Genomic DNA, 17,401 nt, shown 5'->3' on the forward strand with positions numbered 1-17,401 from the left:
ACCCCCCTGATGAACCCCCCCGGATAAACACCCCCCGCAGGAACCCCCCAGAAGAACCCTTCCCGAAGGAACCTCCCGATGAGCCCCCCAAAGGAACCCCCTGATGACCCCCCCCTGATAACTGCTCCTTCCCTGATGAACCCCCCCGGAGGAACCCCCCAAAGAAGGGCTCTCTGGGGGTCTTTCTGGAGGGCTTATTGCGTGGTTTTCTGGGGGGTCTCTGAGTTTCTTTGGGGGGGGTTTCTGGGGGCTTTACCCTCCATCAGTCCTCCCGGAAGACCTCCCCGATGGTCACCCCCCTCATTCAACCCCCCCCGAAAGAACCCCCCCAAGGAAGCCTCCGATGACCCCCCTGGAGGAACCCCCCCATATGAAGCCCCCCGGAGGAGCCCCCAAACCCCCCCTGAGCCCCCCCCAAGACCCCCCCCCCACTCCCTGCCCTCCTGTTGTTCCTCCCGCCCGCTGGGGGCGCTGTCGCCGCAGTTGGGAGCGGTGGGGCCGGGGCTCCCTTGGCCTCCGGGCCCGTTCCGGGTTCTTGCCCCGCTCCGTCCCGCCGGGTCCCAGCGGTACCGGGCCGGTACCGGGATCAGGTAACGCCGGGGACGGGAGGCGGCCCGGAGCCCCCAGAGGGATGTGGTGGGGTAGGGGGTGTCGGGGCAGAGCCCTTCGGTGAGGGGATGGGTCTGGGGGTTACAGCCCTGAGCCTGACCCCGGGTTTGGGGCTTTTCTCGGTAAATCGTGATTTATTTCCGGGGTTTTTCGGGTATTTTGGTTTTTCTGCTGGTTGGGAAGGGCCGGGAATCGTGTTCTGCATGGGGGCTGCAGCAGCATTAGGGGGGATCTCTGGGGGGGGGGGGGGGTCTGGGTGTTTTTATGGGGGGTTTCTGGGGTTTTTGGGGTCTTTCTGGGCTTTTTCTGGGGGCTTATTGGGGGGTTTCTGGGGGGTCTCGGGGGGGTTTCTGGGCTTTTTATGAGGGTTTTCTGGGGGCTTTTTCTGGGGGGGTTTCTAGGCTTTTTCTGGGGGGCTTACTGGGTTTTCTGGGCTTTTTCTGGGGGGCTTCTGGAGGGGTTTTCTGGGGGGTCTCTGGGGGTTTTCTGTGTTTTTTTATGGGGGTTTTCTGGGGTCTTTACCCAGCTCCGGGCTCAGCCCCATTGGCAGCTCCCAGACAGCACCCACCGTCTGCCGCTAAATAATAATAATAATAATAATAATAATAATAATAATAACAACAACAAATCAGCAAACCGACCCGAGGAGGAGGAGCTCAGCTCGTTCTGATCCCCTCTGTCTGCTCCCTGCAGGACCCCGATCCCTCTGAGCCCTTTCTGTGTCTCTGGCTGCAGGGGATCCCGGGGATGGAATTCCAGGTGCTTCGGGGAGGAGAAACTCGGAGTTTTTCCACGCCTTGAGCTGGATCCTCCCAGGGAATGTTCCGGGGCTCTCTCCAGCCTCTCCCCAGCCCTTGCAGCTTCCCCTCTGCCCGGTCGTCAGGAAAAGGTAACCCCTAAAAGAGGCTTTCTGACCCCAAACGGGTGTAGGAGTGCCCTGGGGGGGATCTGAAGCTTCTGATTGATTCCTGCCAGAATTCCGATCAGAAATAAGGCTTTTTGGTTCCTAGCAGTGGCTGAGACCTGTTCCTGCTCCTTTTTCCTTGTTTTTCAGCCTGTTTCCCCCCTCAGACACTCTCAGCAGGTCCCTCTCTCACTCACACTGCAGTTTTACCCCCTCGGGGTGTTCTTCAGCCACTTAAAACTTTGCTTTTTGGCTTTTCACTTCTCTTTTAAGGTGTTCTCTGTAAAATGAAATCTATCCAGCTCTCCCTGACCCGTCAGAAACTTTAATTACCTTTTACCTGGCCTTTAGATCACTGCTGGGGGGTTTAAACCTTACTGTAGTGGTCTGAAGCAGGTGCCCCTAATTAATGACCTGAGCAGGAGGTGTTAACGAGGCTGATGTTGGCTCCCCAGACAATTTAAATGTCTTCAGAAGACAGAGAAGCTCAGGAGGATGAGCTGCTGGCTCTGGCAAGCATCTATGATGAGGAGGAGTTCAAGAGAGCAGAGTCAGCCCAAGGAGGAGAAACAAGAATTTGTCTGGAGTTGCCCCAAAACTTCAAAATCTTTGTGAGTGGTGAGTGGAGACTTTTGTGCTATCCCAGAATTAGGGTTTTTTTACCAAGGTGTTTTCCTGGCTGAGCCTGTGCTGGTGGCATTGCTGGGGCTGGGTCTGAGGAGGTGATTCCATCCCCAGCCAGAGATTTCCTTCAGCTTCAGGCTCAGAGGTGAGTGGAATTTGGGGTAATTTAAGTTAATCCCAAATTAAGTTTGGAATAATTAAATTTCCTGCTGGTTTTTTCCCCCCCTGAGTGTCTTTCCAGGTTCTTGCTTTGTGCAGTGTTCCCCAGTAGTGGGGTTTTACTGATTTAACCCCATAAACCCAAACCCAGAGGATTTTACTCCCTGGAGAAGTTGATTTAGGGTCAAATAAAAAAAAAAAAAACAAAGGAAACCCAGAAGTTTATCAGATGCCAGGAGGTCTGCTGGGTGCTGTCATGAAGAGGTTGTTCATTTTCTTCTTGTTTCTCAAACTCTGTTTCCAGGCAGTGCCACAGAAAGCCCCCAGAGCAGCAGCTTTGAGTGCACAGTTTGCTTCCTGCCCCCCCTGGTGCTGCATTTTGAGCTCCCTCCAGACTACCCCTCCACCTCCCCACCCAGCTTCACCCTCAGTGGGAAATGGCTCTCCCAAGCCCAGGTTTGCAGAAGACTTAAAAACCTTTTCACAGAGCTTTTGGGGTTTAGCATTTGGGATCATCATCATCATCACCCTCTGGGGGGTGGAATTAAGGCACAAGTGGCTGCATTGCTCTTCCAGCTGGCTGGTCTTCTGGGGGATGAGATTTGCCTCTCTGGGCAGCATTTTTCAGTGTGTTTTATGGCTAAATAAAAGATTTATTTAGATTTAATGGATTTAATTGTAAAGATTCAATTCCAGAGCCTGAAATCCAAATGTGCACTGAGGGAGAGGAGCTGTGAGCTGTTCAGAACTTCCTGAAATCTGGAATTATTGGGGTTTTTTTTCTGTTTTCTTTCCCAGCTGAGTGCTCTTTGCAAGCACTTGGACAACGTCTGGGAGGAGAATCGAGGCTGCGTGGTCCTCTTTGCCTGGATGCAGTTCCTGAAGGAAGAAACTCTGAGTTACCTGAATATTTCCTCCCCTTATGAGCTGAAAATGTGCCAGGCAGGGGGTGGGCAGAGCAGGGCTCCTGAGAAGGACTCTGGTGGTGCAGCTGCAGCTGGAGAAGCCCTGGATGCAAGGGCTGTGCAGGATGTGGAGTCCCTGTCGAGCCTGATCAGGGAAATCCTGGACTTTGACCAGGCTCAGAGGAGGAAGTGCTTCAACAGCAAGATGTACCTGTGCAGGATCTGCTTCTCTGAGAAGCTGGGCACTGAGTGCATGTACTTCACTGAGTGCAGCCACGTCTACTGCAGAGCCTGCCTCAAGGACTACTTTGAAATACAGATCAGGGATGGGCAGGTCCATTGCCTCAACTGCCCTGAGCCCAAGTGTTCTGCTCCTGCTACTCCTGGCCAGGTAAGGACTGGGCAGAGTTCTGCTCCTTCACACAGCTCAGGGGGTGGCTTTCCAGGTGACCATGGGGACAGTTCTGTGCCTCTGTGTGGCTGAGTGGGGACAGAGGCAGAGCTGGGTCTCTTGGCACATCTCTTGCCCACTCTGTCAGTGCTGGCACTGAACTCATGTCCCACTGCATGCTCCTCATTTGTGATGAAAACAGCACCCCCAGGAGTGATGCCATGAACTTCTGGAGAATGTAAACTGGAGTGTAGGGGCTTTTTCCTGGAATCATAGAGGGGCTGAGCTTGGGAGGGACCTTGGGAGCATCTCATCCAGCCCAGGATGCTCAGAGCCTCATCCAGCCTCACCCTGAACACCTCCAGGGAGGGCACAGCCACAACTTCTCCATTCCAGACTCTCCCCATCCTCTAATGAAGAATTTATTCCCAAGATCCAGTCTAAACCTCTTCTCCTCCAGTTTAAAACCATTTCCCCTTGTCCTGTGACTGGATACTCCTTATGAAAAGTCCTTCTGCAGCCTTCTGGAGGTTCCCTTCAGGAACTGGAAGGCAGCTCTGAGGTCCCTTTAGAGTCTTCTCCTCTCCAGGACGAACATTCCCAGCTCCTCAGCCTCTCCATCCCTGGCATCCCCTTCATGCTCCTCTTTCCCAGTTCCCAGCTTTTCCCTGGAGCTCTCAGGCCCCCAGAAACACACGTGGATCTAAACCTCTTCTCTTCCAGTTTAAAACCATTTCCCCTGGATACTCCTTATGAAAAGTCCCTCTGGAGGTTCCCTTCAGGAACTGGGGGCAGCTCTGAGCTCTCCAGGCTGAACCCTCTCAGCTCCTCAGCCTCTCCATCCCCGATATCCCCTTCGTGCCCCATTTTCCCAGTCCCCAGCTTTTCCCTGGAGCTCTCAGACCCCCCGAAACACACGTGGCTCTTTTTTTTGCCCTTTTCCTCAGGTGAAGGAGCTGGTTGGGGAGCAGCTCTTTGCCCGTTACGACCGGCTGCTGCTGCAGTCCAGCCTGGACCTGATGGCAGACGTGGTGTACTGCCCGCGGCCCCGCTGCCAGACCCCGGTGATGCAGGAGCCAGGCTGCACCATGGCCATCTGCTCCTGCTGCAACTATGCCTTCTGCACCCTCTGCAGAATGACCTACCACGGCGTGTCCCCATGTAAAGTCACTGCAGGTGAGGCTCTGCCTTCCAGAAAGGGAGCAGGAACTCTTCCAAGGGAAGCTGGGAGGTGGGAGTGATGCTCAGGAGGGTCCCGAGAGGGCAGAGGGGTTTGGGGTGGGTGCTGGGAATTCAAAAGTTGCCCCTTGAGGACACTCCAGAGTCCCTAAGATGCTGAGTGCCACGTGCTGAGAGTCCACGGGAAGAATAATTTTGGTTTTTACCCTGTTTTTTTTACCCTTTCCTGGGAATCCATTGCAGAGTTGAAGTTGGAATGGGGCAGGATCTTCTCTGGCCTCAAAATCCATGAAACAAAAAGGCTCTAGTCCAGAAGGAAAACCATCAACTAATCCTTTTTTTTTTTTTTATATGAAGAGTTAGTACAAAATAAATCACTTCATCTGAGAAGACAAAGTAATTTTCAGTATCTTGAAAAATTCAAGTTAATCTCAACCAAGTCCCCTCCAAAAGTGTTCCAAGATCTGACTGAGACTTTGCAGCCTCCCCCATCCAAGTGAGAGCTCCATCCAAGCTTCCCTCAAGTGCATGCTCAGAAAAAACCTTTCCATTCTTCAGTTCATGTTTTAGATTTGCTGTCATTTCATCTCTTTTACAGTGCAAACCTCTTGAATGTTGAGGTAGAGGGGTTTTAATCTTCTCATCTTCTGGGTAATGTTTTAACTAACTAAATAATGATGTTGGGTTTTTTGAAAAGAGTTCCTTGGAGAACAGTGAGTGCTGCTCTCAGCTGGGCTGCTTTAGAGGAGGTATGGAACACATTAAACAGGTATTACAGAAGTTGGTTCAGGTTTTCCTTGCTTTCTGTTGTTCTCCAGAGAAACTGATGGATCTACGGAACGAGTACCTGGAAGCAGATGAGGCAACCAAGAGGTTCCTGGAACAACGCTACGGGAAACGAGTGATTCAGAAAGCCCTGGAGGAGATGGAGAGTAAGGAATGGCTGGAAAAGAATTCCAAGTCTTGTCCTTGCTGTGGCACTCCCATAGAGGTAAGGGCAGGTCAGAACTAACAAAAACCAGGGTGAATTAAGTCAGTTCTGGAACAGAGATGGATTTGTAGCCTCCAAGCCCACCCCAGGAGGTAAATTTCTAGGGAATGGGAAAGCAACATTCCAGTTGTTGTGGAGAAAAGGAGGTGATGGTTCTGGAGCTCAGAGGTTTGAGTAAAGGAGTGGTGGTGTTCAGACTCCAGTGCTAAAAGGATCCAGGGTGGGTATGGATCCATGTGGATCCCTTTGTTTGGATCCCTTCAGGCCATTGGGGAATAAAACCAATTTCAGGGAAGTTCTGATTCCCAGTGTTCCAGCCAGTTCCAGTCCTGGGAGTCCAGCTCCTGGTTCTTCTGAAAGAAAGTCAAGAAATCTTGCAGCAAGGTGCTGGTTAGCTGTGGTCCTGAGGGACTGACCTGGCATGGTTTTGTTGCTATTTCTTGTTTATTTGTGATTTCTTGCCATTTCTTGTTCCCTTCCCCTGGCAGAAGCTGGATGGGTGTAACAAAATGACCTGTACAGGCTGCATGCAGTATTTCTGCTGGCTCTGCATGGGTTCTCTCTCCAGGGTGAACCCCTACAGGCACTTCAGTGACCCAGCCTCCCCCTGCTTCAACAGGTAACACATTTACAAATATTTCTCCACTGTTTTTTTCTTTTTTCTGCTTTTTTCTTGCACTCTCTCCCAGGTTATTGTTCCCTTGAACACTACTGGAGCTGTAAAGCTGGAGCAGCAGTTTCCTCTCTCCAGTGTTTAAGCTTTACAGGGACCTGACACTAACAATAAAATCAGGAGCCATCTGGGACATGGTTTTGCTCGTTAAGAACTTTTGGTTTAAACCCCAGGAAACACATTCTGGGCCTGTCCCTGTGCTGCACAGAAAGGGATCAAAATCCCTTCAATCCTTCACTCAGTTGTAACAGATGTGGCTGACAGGTTTTTGATTTTTTTTCCTCATTCTTGGCCTTTCTTTTTCACCATTCCCTCTCCTCCCAACCATAATTCTGTCACTTCCTCCCCTGTTTTCCTGTTTTTCATGTTCCTTTTTCACTGAGTTCAGTTTAACCTCTCCCTAAGATCACCTATTTTGTAAAAAGAAAACCAAAACAACTTTTTCTTCCCTTTTGTCCCTCTCTGCCCCTGCCTAGAAATCCTGTCAGCCCTGTTGCTGTCACATCCAGTCAGTATTTCTGTTAATTCTGAGGACTGCAGTGCAGCTGGTCTGTGATGCTGACAAAAACACAGTGAAACTTGCTGCTTTTGGCCACATTTAGATTGATGTTGGGGTTGGGTTTTCTTCCTTTAATATATTCCACCTTTATTACATCCTGATGTACATAACTGCCTGCCCTGCAGGTTGTTTCAAGCCCTGCACGCTGATGGGGAGTTCCAGGAAGCTGAAGATGAAGACTTCTGACTTTTCCCTAGCAACAAAAGGCTGAACAAACCAGAGGCAGATGCTTTCCATTTCTGTGTCAAGTTGGTTTGCTTTTCACTTCCATTTTCTGGTAAAAGAGTGGTAACTCCCTTGCCCTGCAGGATCCTGACACTTCAGAGCCTGTTGCCAAAACCAGAGGAGAACTTTTCACCCATCCTGGGGTCAGGGTCACCATGGAAAGCCCTAAAAATGACACTGATTGTTGAGGAGGAGTACAAGCTGTTGGAAAGAAGTTGGAAAGGTACTGGAAAAATACATCCTGAGAGCTGCCCCTTTTCCTAAAGCACAGGAACAAAGCTCAAGCCCCAGTCAGGAAACCATCTGGGGGGGTTCCCTTGAGGGAGAACCAGTTCCTAGGAATTGAAATGAGTTGGAGTCCTCTCAGTGTTGCTCTTGTGTCCCCTCAGGTTTCCTCTCCTCATCCTGAGAGTGAGGAGCTCTGAGGCCAGGAACAGAGCACGTGGCCAAGTGAGAGGCTGCAAAGTCTCAGTCAGATCTTGGAACACTTTTGGAGGGGACTTGGTTGAGATTAACTTGAATTTTTCAGGATACTGAAAATTACTTTGTCTTCTCAGATGATGAAGTGATTAATTTTTTACTAACTCTTCATATAAAAAACCAATTGATTAGTTGATGGTTTTCCTTCTGGACTAGAGCCTTTTTTTTTCCCATTTTTGCACTTCAGAATGTTGCAGAAACCAAATTGTTTCCCCTAAAAGCTCAGTAAGGAGATTGGTGAGCACAGAAGTAATTACTGGAGGGAACCAGTGATTTTTGTAGATTTTTCCTCTTGCAGAATGGTCTAAAAATCTATTATTAAATTCAAACTGCATGTGCTGTGGTTAAAACCAAGAGCAGGGTCTGGATGGATAGCTCAGGAGCTGGAAGACTCTCCAGGTGAATGCCTCTCACTCAGTTTTGACTGACAGTAAATAAATTTATTGTGGGATATCTGGGCAAAACGAGTGCTGATTGTGTCATTCCTTTGGCAGAGGGTGGAGTCTGTACTCCTGGAGTTGGCAGGGATTAAAAAGATGAGATGGTGAGCAGGGGTCTCTTGCTGTGGTTTAGGCTGTAGGATGGTGTGTTGGGAAAGCTGATGTTGTCTCTGGGTTTAAACTGTGATTTCCTGCACCTTTCACATGCACTAAATTCACTTTAAGGCAGTCAATGCAGTTGTCTCCTGGGTTGTCTTCATTGTGACACTGGGGTGGCAGCAGAGGTCAGGGGGACAGAGCCCTGGGGTGGCCCAGGGTGGGTTTGTGTCTGCAGAGAGCTCTGCCTTTTCCTGGGAGAAAGGTCCAAGCCCTGGCTGGAGAGGAGGTGGCTGGGAGGGAGCAGCTCCCTCTGAATGCTTTCAGGAGCTTTTGGGGAGGGGGTTTCTTCCTCAGCTGGCTCCCTGGGCAGGGGGGAGCAGCAGTTCCTTCTGCCCTGTTTTCCTGCCTGGATGGGGGAGGTGTTTGTAGGACAACCAGGGGTGCTGCAAAGGGGGAAGAGCTAAAAGCAGAAGGTGGCTGAGGGCAGAGAGCAGGGCAGGCACAGAGCTGCTTCCCCAGCTTTCCCCTCCCCTTCCCTGTTCCTGTGCTTGCACTGATCCCCTGCAGACATTCTGTGGTACTGAGCAGAGAGCTGTGACCTCCTCTTGTACATTTTTTTTTTAAAGATCTCCACTTTTTGCTAGGGAACAGCTGCTGCCTGGCAGGACAGAGCCAGAGCAGGTGCTTGGTGGGAAGCTGCCAGCAGACCCTGGAGAAGGCAGGCAGCTCCTGGCAGCAGGGAGCAGCAGTTGCTGCTTTCACCAAACTGCTTTGGTTCCAGGTGCCAAGAGAAATCCTGTGCAGGCTGAGAGGCCTTGGCCATGCTCTGAAGGTCGTGGGTTTCTCTTCAGAATGGCATCAGGAGTCCTGCTCAGCCCCATCAGCTGCCCCAGGTTTCACAAGCACTCAGCAGCAGAGACAGTTAGGAAAAAATTAAGACATTTACTGTAGGAAGTTACAGTGCAGAGCAAGAACTTACAGAATTTCTGCATAAAGAAAATGAATTCTCCCCAGGCTCTCTTGCCCCTCGTGTGAGTGTCTGACAGGAAACCCAGGAATCAGGTTTTGGGATTGCCAAAAGGTTGCTGTGGGGCTTCTGCAGTAACCCACAGGCCAGAGGGAAGGGTTTCTTGGGAGGCTCATTTGGCATTTCCTTGGAGCAACAGAAAGCTCTGGAAGTGGGGAGAGAGTGAGAAGTCCCTGCTCCAGGCTCTGCCCTGACACAAACTGAGCAGCAGGGAGAGAAACCATTTCTGCTTCATGGGAACAGCTCCAGCCCCTGGAGTACATCATCAGGCACAGAAAATCCCAGCCTGACATGGAACTGTGAGGCTGCTTGTGGGACAACACATAAACCCCCACAGGTGTGTAAACTAAAGATAAACTGCAGGATTCAGTGCAGCTTTCCCTTCTCCAGGCTGAACAACCCCAGTTCCCATTTAAAATTCCTATAAAGTCAGAGTGTTTGGTGGAGGGGGAGTGACACCCAAGGTATTTGTCCTAACTGCAGGGAACAGATCCCAAAGGGAGCACCCATGTGCTTTCTGCAGCACTGCAGTCCCAGCTATCTTCACAGTGCAATTTTGGGGCCCTCACCCCACACTAATTAATTACAGTGGCTTCCTAGATGAAACAACTCATTTTCTGTTGACTTTACCTTCAGGGGAAGTGAGTGGCAGCAGCTTGTGGAGCAGGGTGTCTGATCCCATCTTCATTTGGTTCATTAAGGCAGGTGTTGGGCATCTGTCCTCTTAATGAAGTGAGCACACAATCAGTTTGCTAATTTAAGAACAATTATGCCAGGGCTTTCTGCAGCAGTTCCCTTTGTTTCCACAGCTGGTTTTCAGCAGAAGAGCTGGTTCAGCACTCCTCTGAGCAGGGGCATTAATCACTGTATGGCTTCTTAGCTTGGCTTTGCTCTGCTCCCATCTCCTTCATGCTGTACAAGGGTTCCACAAGCTTGTTGTGAACCAGCATTAAACCTGATGCAGCCAGGAAAAAGATGATTTCAGGAGGCAAACTAAAGGAACACCCGTTCATAACTCAGTAATAACTGAGGCATCACTGGGGTTCTTTGTCTTTCAGGTAAACATTTGGACTTTTGCTATCACTGTACATCTCAGCTGTGGCATTTCAGGACCATACTGTAGTGAAACGAGGCAACCAGGTGCTACTAATTGCCAGGGAGTGGCATGAGCTTGTGTCAAGCCCACCTGTGCCTGATTAGGATGGGCCCCCACTGCCATGAGCAGGATTAGGGGGCCAATAAACCCTAATTAGGCACAGGTGGGCTTGACACAAGCTCATTCCACTCCCTGGCAATCAGTGGCACCTGGTTGCCTCATTTCACTACACCATATTCCTCGAGGAGCTGATTCAACAGAAACATCAGATGCAAAGCCTGGCTTGTGCCACTGCAAACCTGGAGTACCACAGCTGCTTGGGCTGCCCAAGCACTCACCTTTGAAGTACTTGACTGTCTTGACCTTGAGCTCCAGCGTGGCATCCTCATCACACACAAACACAGTGTTGGGGTGCTGCTGGAAAGCAGACACTGTCCACATGTGGTTGACACCCTCCTCGATGGCTTTGTAGAGAGCAAAGGCTTTGTGGGCTCCTGTGATAAGGATCATCACCTGGACACAGGGGACAGAGGAAGGCAGTGAGGGGCTGGCAGGCAGAGAGCACCCCCACACCCTGCTGATCCCTGGAGGGGGTCCCTGTCCCTCATTCCCCCCAAGGCACTGCTCTGCACCCTGTATTCTGTTGGCCCTGCCTGCATTTTGTCAGCCTGAGGAGTCACTGCAGTGCTCTGGGCACCTGGAGCTGCCCTGCTAAGCACCTACAACTGAGAGGGAAGTTTCAGGCAAGGGATGAGCTCAGCTAAAAGCCACCCCACACACCAAGCCCACGGGGGCTTCTTGCCTTCATTTCCCCAGCTCAGTTTCTCCACCCCAAATTCTTCCTGTGGTTCACAGCTCCCCTGCACCCCAAATTTTTCCTGTGGCTCACAGCTCCACTGCATGCTTACAGGAATGTGTCAGTAGAGCAAAAAACCAGAACCAGAGCCCTCCAGGCACTGGGCTGCCTGTGTCAGGAAAAGCAGGAGCTCTCCAGGCCAGCAGGGTGCAATGCTGCTCACAGATCACCCGGGCTGCTCCAGGAAGCTCTGCTGAAGCTGCTGAGTGCTCTCACTTCCCTCCTAACCTCTCTGGCATCCATGACAGTGCCCACTCCCACTGTCAGAGCCATGGTGGGGACTCTGGAGAGGTCACCATCAAAGAACCTGGCATTAGCCAGGATTGTGTCCATAGCCAAGGTCTTGACTCGTGTTCTGGACACCAGGCTGGATCCAGGCTCGTTGAAGGCAATGTGACCATCAGGGCCAATCCCTGTGACAGAGGGGGACAAGAGGTCAGTGGCTGCAGGGCTGGCTGCAGGAGGCAGAGCCAGAGGCACTCTCAGATTCCAGAGGGAGATACAGATCAGAGAAGAACACATGTGCAATCCTTCTGCTCAAGCTCTAACTTGTTTCTGAGAGGAAGGTCAGCAAAAGCCTGCTCTGAAACCCACAGGGACTCTTCCCTAATTGTGCTGGGAAAACAAGATGATGGCAGAATCCTAAGGGAAACTGATGGGGAAAGCTTGTGGTGAGCTCCTGATGGTTCAGAGGCTCTGACTGCTCCCAGCAGTTCCCTCTCAGCACTGGAAAATCACATTTTGTACAGGGTGCAATTCCAGCTCTGCCTGTGTCTCCTGCTGATCCTTTCCTGAACAATTCACTCCCTGGACTGAAATGCCCCAAACTGGGTGCCTGGGAAGGCCAGGCTGCCAGCACAGGAGCACCCAGGGTGATGGGGTAAGGGTGGCTGTCACTGCAAACCCACTGAGCTGCCCTGCCAAGGCACAACCCTGATAAAAACTGAGCTAGCTGGTGGAGGAAAGGCAGTGCTTAGAGAGCCTCATAGTCCTTTGGGGTTTCACCTCCAACAAAGAGTTCAATGCCTCCAGCTGCTTGGATTTTATCCTCAAATGCATCACACTCTGCCTGCAGATCAGGAGCATTTCCATCCAGGATGTGAACGTTTTCTGGTGAGATGTCAATGTGCTTAAAGAAGTTATTCCACATGAAGGAGTGGTAGCTTTCTGGGTGTTCTCTGGGCAGACCTGGTAACACAGCACACAGAGGAATGAGACCAGCTGAAACAATATCACACTTAACATAAACCACTCCTTCCTCTGACTCCCCTCAACTTCCACGAGCTGTTTTTATCTCCCTAAATAGCAAAATTAAATCAATCACCACAGGCTCATACTAACAGGGACAGATACTCCTGAGAAGCAGACAGGCACTGTGCCTCCTCTGGTACAACCTGTTCAGCATTCCTACCAGTTTGTCTTAGCAAAGACAATTAAATAGTTGTGCAGAAGCTTGGGAAATAACTTACTGCATGTTTTTTCCCCCCCTGAATGCTACAAACTGGACTGCCTATTCCTTAATGCTGCTTGATGAGGGTTGTCCACAGAAAAACTTCTCGACCAGAATAAAACTAACTTTAGCAAACATTTAACCTGTGTTTTTCACCTTTGGAGCTTTAGGCTTGCCCACTGATCATTCTGTACTCTTTCTTCTGAAGTGACTGTTTCATCACAGCTTCATAAATCAGTCCTCTGCTATCTGAACAGGTTATGGTTATGGAAGGGCATCACAGCAGCCCTTGTGAGGGACGTGGAGCTAAAGTGACCTTTACAACCCTGAGCAAAGAGTAAAGCCTGCACACCATCCCACCTCCCAGTGACCAGACGGATCCTTCCTTGGTCAATACCCCAGCCCAGGTAAAACACAGCAGTGTCTGGTGTGGGTGACACCAAGCAAGACCTGATGCTGCTTGGGATTTAGGATCACAGAATAGTTTGGGCTGGAAGGGACCTTCAAGACCTCCCCCAGCCCAAGCTGCTCCAAGCCCCATCCAACCTGGGCTGGGAGAGGGATGGAGCAGCCACAGCTCCTCTGGGCACCCTCCTAGAGAAGAATTTCTTCCAAATATCTCATCCCTATCTCCCCTCAAGTTTTAAACCACTGTCCCTTGGTCCTCTTGCTACACTTCTATTTTTTTTTTTTTTCACGCTGTCCCCTTTAACTCACGCAGATTTGATCCTTTTTACCTTAAATCACCCTTCTCACAGTTTCCAGGAGGGATCTCTGGCGCCCACCCCCCCTTCCCCTCAGCAATGTCGCGACATACGATACAAACAGCCAGCGAACCCCCCCGGCACCGCTCACTCACCCACGTACTCGTCCATGTTGAAGGTTTTCACGTACTTGAAGGAGAGGTCCCCGTTCCTGCAGTATTCCACCAGTTTTCCGTAGCAGCCCAGCGGAGTGCTGCCTGCGGGGAACCCAACGCCTCAGCTCGGGAACGGCAGCGGGAAAGGACCCGGACCGGAGCTCCCCCCCCTTACCCCGAACCTTACCTGTGGGCAACCCCAAAGTAAAGAAGCGTCCCGGTCCCGGTCCGAAATGTACGATGCGGTTCCGGATGTATTTGGCGGCCCATTCGCTGGCCTGAGCGTAGGTGTCCAGGATGATCAGCTTCATGGCGGGGGTGAGGAGGAACGGGCTGAGGGGAACTGCCGCTACGGCGCCATCTTACACACAGACACAGACACAGCGAGGGAGACGGAGAGCGGCTGACACACCGGCAGACAGACAGACACACAGATACACACAGACAGACACACAGACACAGACAGACACACGGACACACAGACAGACACACAACTTCACCTCAGGGCGGACCCGAGCCCACAGAACCGCCCCCCCCCCATCCCTCCCCGTTCCCGCCCCTGACGGCGGCGGCTCCAGCCCGGAACCCGGTGCTGAGGGAGGACGCGGTCACAGTTCGGGTTTTAAATGGAAATAAGGGTGGAATCGTAGAATTTTCAGGGTTCAAAGAGAACTTTAATTCCCCTCCACCAGCCCAGGTTGCTCCATCCACTAAAGACTTTCGGGGATGGGGCTGCCACCGCCTCTCTGGGCAACCTGGGCCACTGCCTCGCCACCCTCATGGTAAGGAACTTAAGGACTTCTTCCTAATATCCAATATAAATCTCCCCTCCTCCACTCGGAATCCATTCCCCCTGGTCCTGTCACTACCTAACAGCCTAAAAAAATCCCTCCCCAGCTTTCTTCACCTCCTGGAAGGCCACAATGAGGTCTCCTCAGAGCCTTCTCCTCTCCAGACTGAACAACCTCAAATACGCGTTTTCCTCAAATATTGAAAGGGCAGCAGATTAACTGTCTGATTTCTTCACCTTTCTGAGGTCTCCCTGTCTCTGACCCATCCCTTCAGCCACTCTGAGCCACTCCATCCCCTCCCATTTTCCTTCAGATTCCAACAGCTTTGCACTTCCATTAAAAGGAAGGATAATGCCCGGTACTGTGCTGGGATCCAGCCCACGCAGTCCCTTCTTACTTTAATAATTTAAACAACCTGGAGAGAAGCTGAGTGCTCTTGATACTGTCTGACTGTGGATGCTGAGCAGTCCTGGCATGGTTTGCCTTTGGATGGGAATGCTGGGACTCTCCAGGTGGTTATTCCAGAGCCAGGGAGCACCCCGTGTTCCCACCAGCAGGCAGGAAAATGCTTTGGTGGTGACAAGGTGACAGCAGTGGCATCCTCAGGGCTCCTTCAAGCATCCCGGGCTTGGCTCGGGATGAAAAAGCTCTCCCACTTTTCCCATCGGGATGGGATGGGTGTAGCAGACCCACGGACACTGCCAGGAATGATGGTGGGGCTGGGTTCCTGGGCCTCCTCTTGGGATGGGGGGACAATAGAGATGAGGTCTGGATGGTCCCCAATCCCAGGGCTGCTTTGGTCCATTCGGTACCGTGAGGGCATTTGTTGAGCAAATCCCACACACATCGCCCTTCCTGCAGCTTCCATGCTGCAGATATCCCCATGGATCTCTTGGCGTTGCCATGGAAACGCGGCTGTCTGGAAAGCCAGTCCTTGGGATTGCAAGGGACACACCACAGACTGCCCGCAGCCGTAGGGTGACAGCCCTGTCCCCCCAGGGGTGACAGTCAGCTCTGTCTGCCTGTAGACACCCATCCTCCACCCTCTGCTTTGCCTTTTTTACTGCATTTTGCCCCTTCCATCCCCGCTGCTGCATTTGGGGATCAGCATCCCACCACGCTGCTCCCAAAGCATCCCGGAGCCTGGATGGGTTTGGTTTAAATGCAGTTTGTTGGGGTTTGATTTAGTTTCCCGTGGCTTTGGCAGAAAGGGTGCACAAAGATGTAGGAGGCAGCTCCCAGAGAGAGCAAAACGTGTTCTGATGAGAGGAAAAAACTACAGTGGTGCAAGAGAGACAGCAACATGCATCTGGCACCACAGCTGCCCTGCTCTGCCCACATCCCCTGGATCTGCATCCTTCATGTTCCTTAGGAATTGCTCCAGGGCTGGGTTAGACGTGTGACTAGCATGCAGGGTATTTTTAGGTATGATAATTTATGCATGGTATTGTTTCTGCCTTTACAGCTCGCTGTTCAAATGTTGAAGAACTTCCTGGTATCTGAACAGGCTGATTTTTCTTCCTTGCAAAGGCAGCAGATGGAAGGAAACAAACACTCATCTGCAGAAGAAGTTGAAGTTTAACCAAGGGGTTCTAACAAGCACAGCATTTTCTTTTTCTCTGTCAAGTGATTAGAGTCAACAGTGCTCAGAGACCAGGCCTTTCACCACTGGGAGCTGACTGGGAGCACTGGGAATATTTTTCCTGAAACAAAAAAAATAAAAAAAAGCAAGAATGAAAAAATTATCTTCATAAAGCACCCCTTCTCCAAATCCTGTCATTAAAGAGCCTTTTTGATATCCACCATCTGCTCCAGCACATTCCACTTACCTTCTCACCCCTGTTTATAAGAAAAGGAGACAGAAGATTCCACAGCGGATAGATCAGGAGGGAAGCTGCTCTTTTCTGGAAGCCCAGCTCCCTGCTTGGCTCTCCAGCAGCATCCAAATCCCAGGTTTTTGGCAGTTTTTTGGGGGCCACACCAGGGCAGGAGCTCTGCCTGGGCTGTAAGAACCCTGTGGGGTTGTGCTCCTCATTGCAGCAATGGGACCAAGTGGCTTTTGTTGTAACAACAACCAAAAAAAAAAAAAGCAGCAAAACCAGAAAGTGAGGCCCTGACCTCAATAGCAACACTGATAACATGGTTTGCAACCAACCTGAGACAATATTGTCCTGTCAGTACCAGCAAGATGATTCAAATGTGATACAGAGTGCAGGATCTTAAGAAGCTGCATCAAGGTGTGCAGTGGTGTCTCAGAATAAAATTAATTTCCTTTCAGTAGATTGCTGGAAACAACTGACTGCATGCAGATTAACTGTGTATGGTATGAGAGCCCCAGCTCCTGCTTCTTGTCCTTCCCTCACATTTTCCCTGTTGCAGAAGCTTCCCATGATGTTTTGGGGAGGAACACTTGCTAGGCAGCACTTCTTAATCCTTAGCAAATCTCTTCTGCCTAATGACACAGCTGAGGGTGCTGTGTGGTGTGTCTGGTTCCATGGGGTGGGAACAAGACATGAGAGAACTGCACACCCCAACCCTCCAATTCTTCTTGAATTCTTCTTGAGTTCCTGTCTGGGTTTCTGGGCCAGCATGGGGGAAGTTTCCATGGACAGAGTCTTTGGATCAGACCCATTCCCATCTTCCTTGAGCCCAGCACTGTGAAGGGGTGGATAATCCAGGCTTTTAGTGAACAAAACCTCCCCATCCCAGTGACATCTTCTTAACCAGTTGCAGCCCTTAAACTGGGGAGCTTCAGAGGTACAATTTCCCTCCTTAGCTGATGTGAATGTTCTGCTGTTGCTTCTTTCTTAATTGGGTCGTTTAGCACCAACAGATGAGAAGGAGGATCCTGTTGAATTGTGCTTTAAAAGACCCTGCCTGCCTCTGAGGTTTATTATTTAGCCTTTAGGGTTCAATACTCATTGGGAAGAGCAGCGTTCCCTTCATTGCTCAGCCCCACACAGCAATTCAAGGAACACTTGAGGAGTGCTGGGATTTCAGCAGCCTCACTCTGCTCCTGTTCTGCAATACTTTCAATTCCTTTCAGGACACAGCAGAAATCCCTAAAAAGCAGTGACTTCAAGC

At 50.9% G+C, this 17,401-nt stretch overlaps 2 protein-coding genes across 6 annotated transcripts; one reads left to right on the plus strand and one right to left on the minus strand.

The window, feature by feature from the left end:
* The first annotated feature begins 474 nt into the window (after positions 1-474).
* On the plus strand, positions 475-7,819 carry RNF14 (ring finger protein 14). Of its 4 annotated transcripts, none has more exons than XM_030458802.1 (9): positions 475-590; positions 1,345-1,498; positions 1,969-2,131; positions 2,601-2,752; positions 3,095-3,592; positions 4,540-4,768; positions 5,590-5,762; positions 6,251-6,381; positions 7,120-7,819. In XM_030458802.1, exons 3-9 carry the CDS (start codon positions 1,978-1,980, stop codon positions 7,178-7,180), a joined length of 1,398 nt encoding a protein of 465 aa, XP_030314662.1. In that variant the 5' UTR covers positions 475-590; positions 1,345-1,498; positions 1,969-1,977; the 3' UTR covers positions 7,181-7,819. The 4 variants fall into 4 exon arrangements, with proteins under 4 accessions (XP_030314662.1, XP_030314663.1, XP_030314664.1 ...); XM_030458803.1 differs by having other exon boundaries at positions 490-590; positions 1,303-1,498; XM_030458804.1 differs by lacking the exon at positions 1,345-1,498 and having other exon boundaries at positions 501-590.
* Positions 7,820-9,160: 1,341 nt separating this feature from the next.
* Positions 9,161-14,105, minus strand: GNPDA1 (glucosamine-6-phosphate deaminase 1). Of its 2 annotated transcripts, XM_008495454.2 has the most exons (6): positions 13,714-14,079; positions 13,527-13,628; positions 12,223-12,405; positions 11,446-11,630; positions 10,700-10,874; positions 9,161-10,220 (listed from the first exon to the last, which is right to left on the minus strand). In XM_008495454.2, exons 1-6 carry the CDS (start codon positions 13,835-13,837, stop codon positions 10,123-10,125), a joined length of 867 nt encoding a protein of 288 aa, XP_008493676.1. In that variant the 5' UTR covers positions 13,838-14,079; the 3' UTR covers positions 9,161-10,122. The 2 variants fall into 2 exon arrangements, with proteins under 2 accessions (XP_008493676.1, XP_030314667.1); XM_030458807.1 differs by lacking the exon at positions 13,527-13,628 and having other exon boundaries at positions 13,714-14,105.
* Positions 14,106-17,401: the final 3,296 nt, after the last annotated feature.

Source organism: Calypte anna, chromosome 13, assembly GCF_003957555.1.
Source record: "Calypte anna isolate BGI_N300 chromosome 13, bCalAnn1_v1.p, whole genome shotgun sequence".
Taxonomy (NCBI): Eukaryota; Metazoa; Chordata; class Aves; order Apodiformes; family Trochilidae; genus Calypte; species Calypte anna.

Excerpts from the sequence above, each read along its gene's own strand:
- RNF14 (XM_030458802.1), top strand. The coding sequence starts at position 1,978 with ATGTCTTCAGAAGACAGAGAAGCTCAGGAGGATGAGCTGCTGGCTCTG. Across the intron at positions 3,593-4,539 it reads CTCCTGCTACTCCTGGCCAG|GTGAAGGAGCTGGTTGGGGA; the intron begins GTAAGGACTGGG and ends CCTTTTCCTCAG. Across the intron at positions 6,382-7,119 it reads GCCTCCCCCTGCTTCAACAG|GTTGTTTCAAGCCCTGCACG; the intron begins GTAACACATTTA and ends CCTGCCCTGCAG.
- GNPDA1 (XM_008495454.2), bottom strand. The coding sequence starts at position 13,837 with ATGAAGCTGATCATCCTGGACACCTACGCTCAGGCCAGCGAATGGGCC. Across the intron at positions 12,406-13,526 it reads CAACATGGACGAGTACGTGG|GTCTGCCCAGAGAACACCCA; the intron begins GTGAGTGAGCGG and ends CTGTGTTACCAG. Across the intron at positions 10,875-11,445 it reads CTGTCATGGATGCCAGAGAG|GTGATGATCCTTATCACAGG; the intron begins GTTAGGAGGGAA and ends CCCTGTGTCCAG.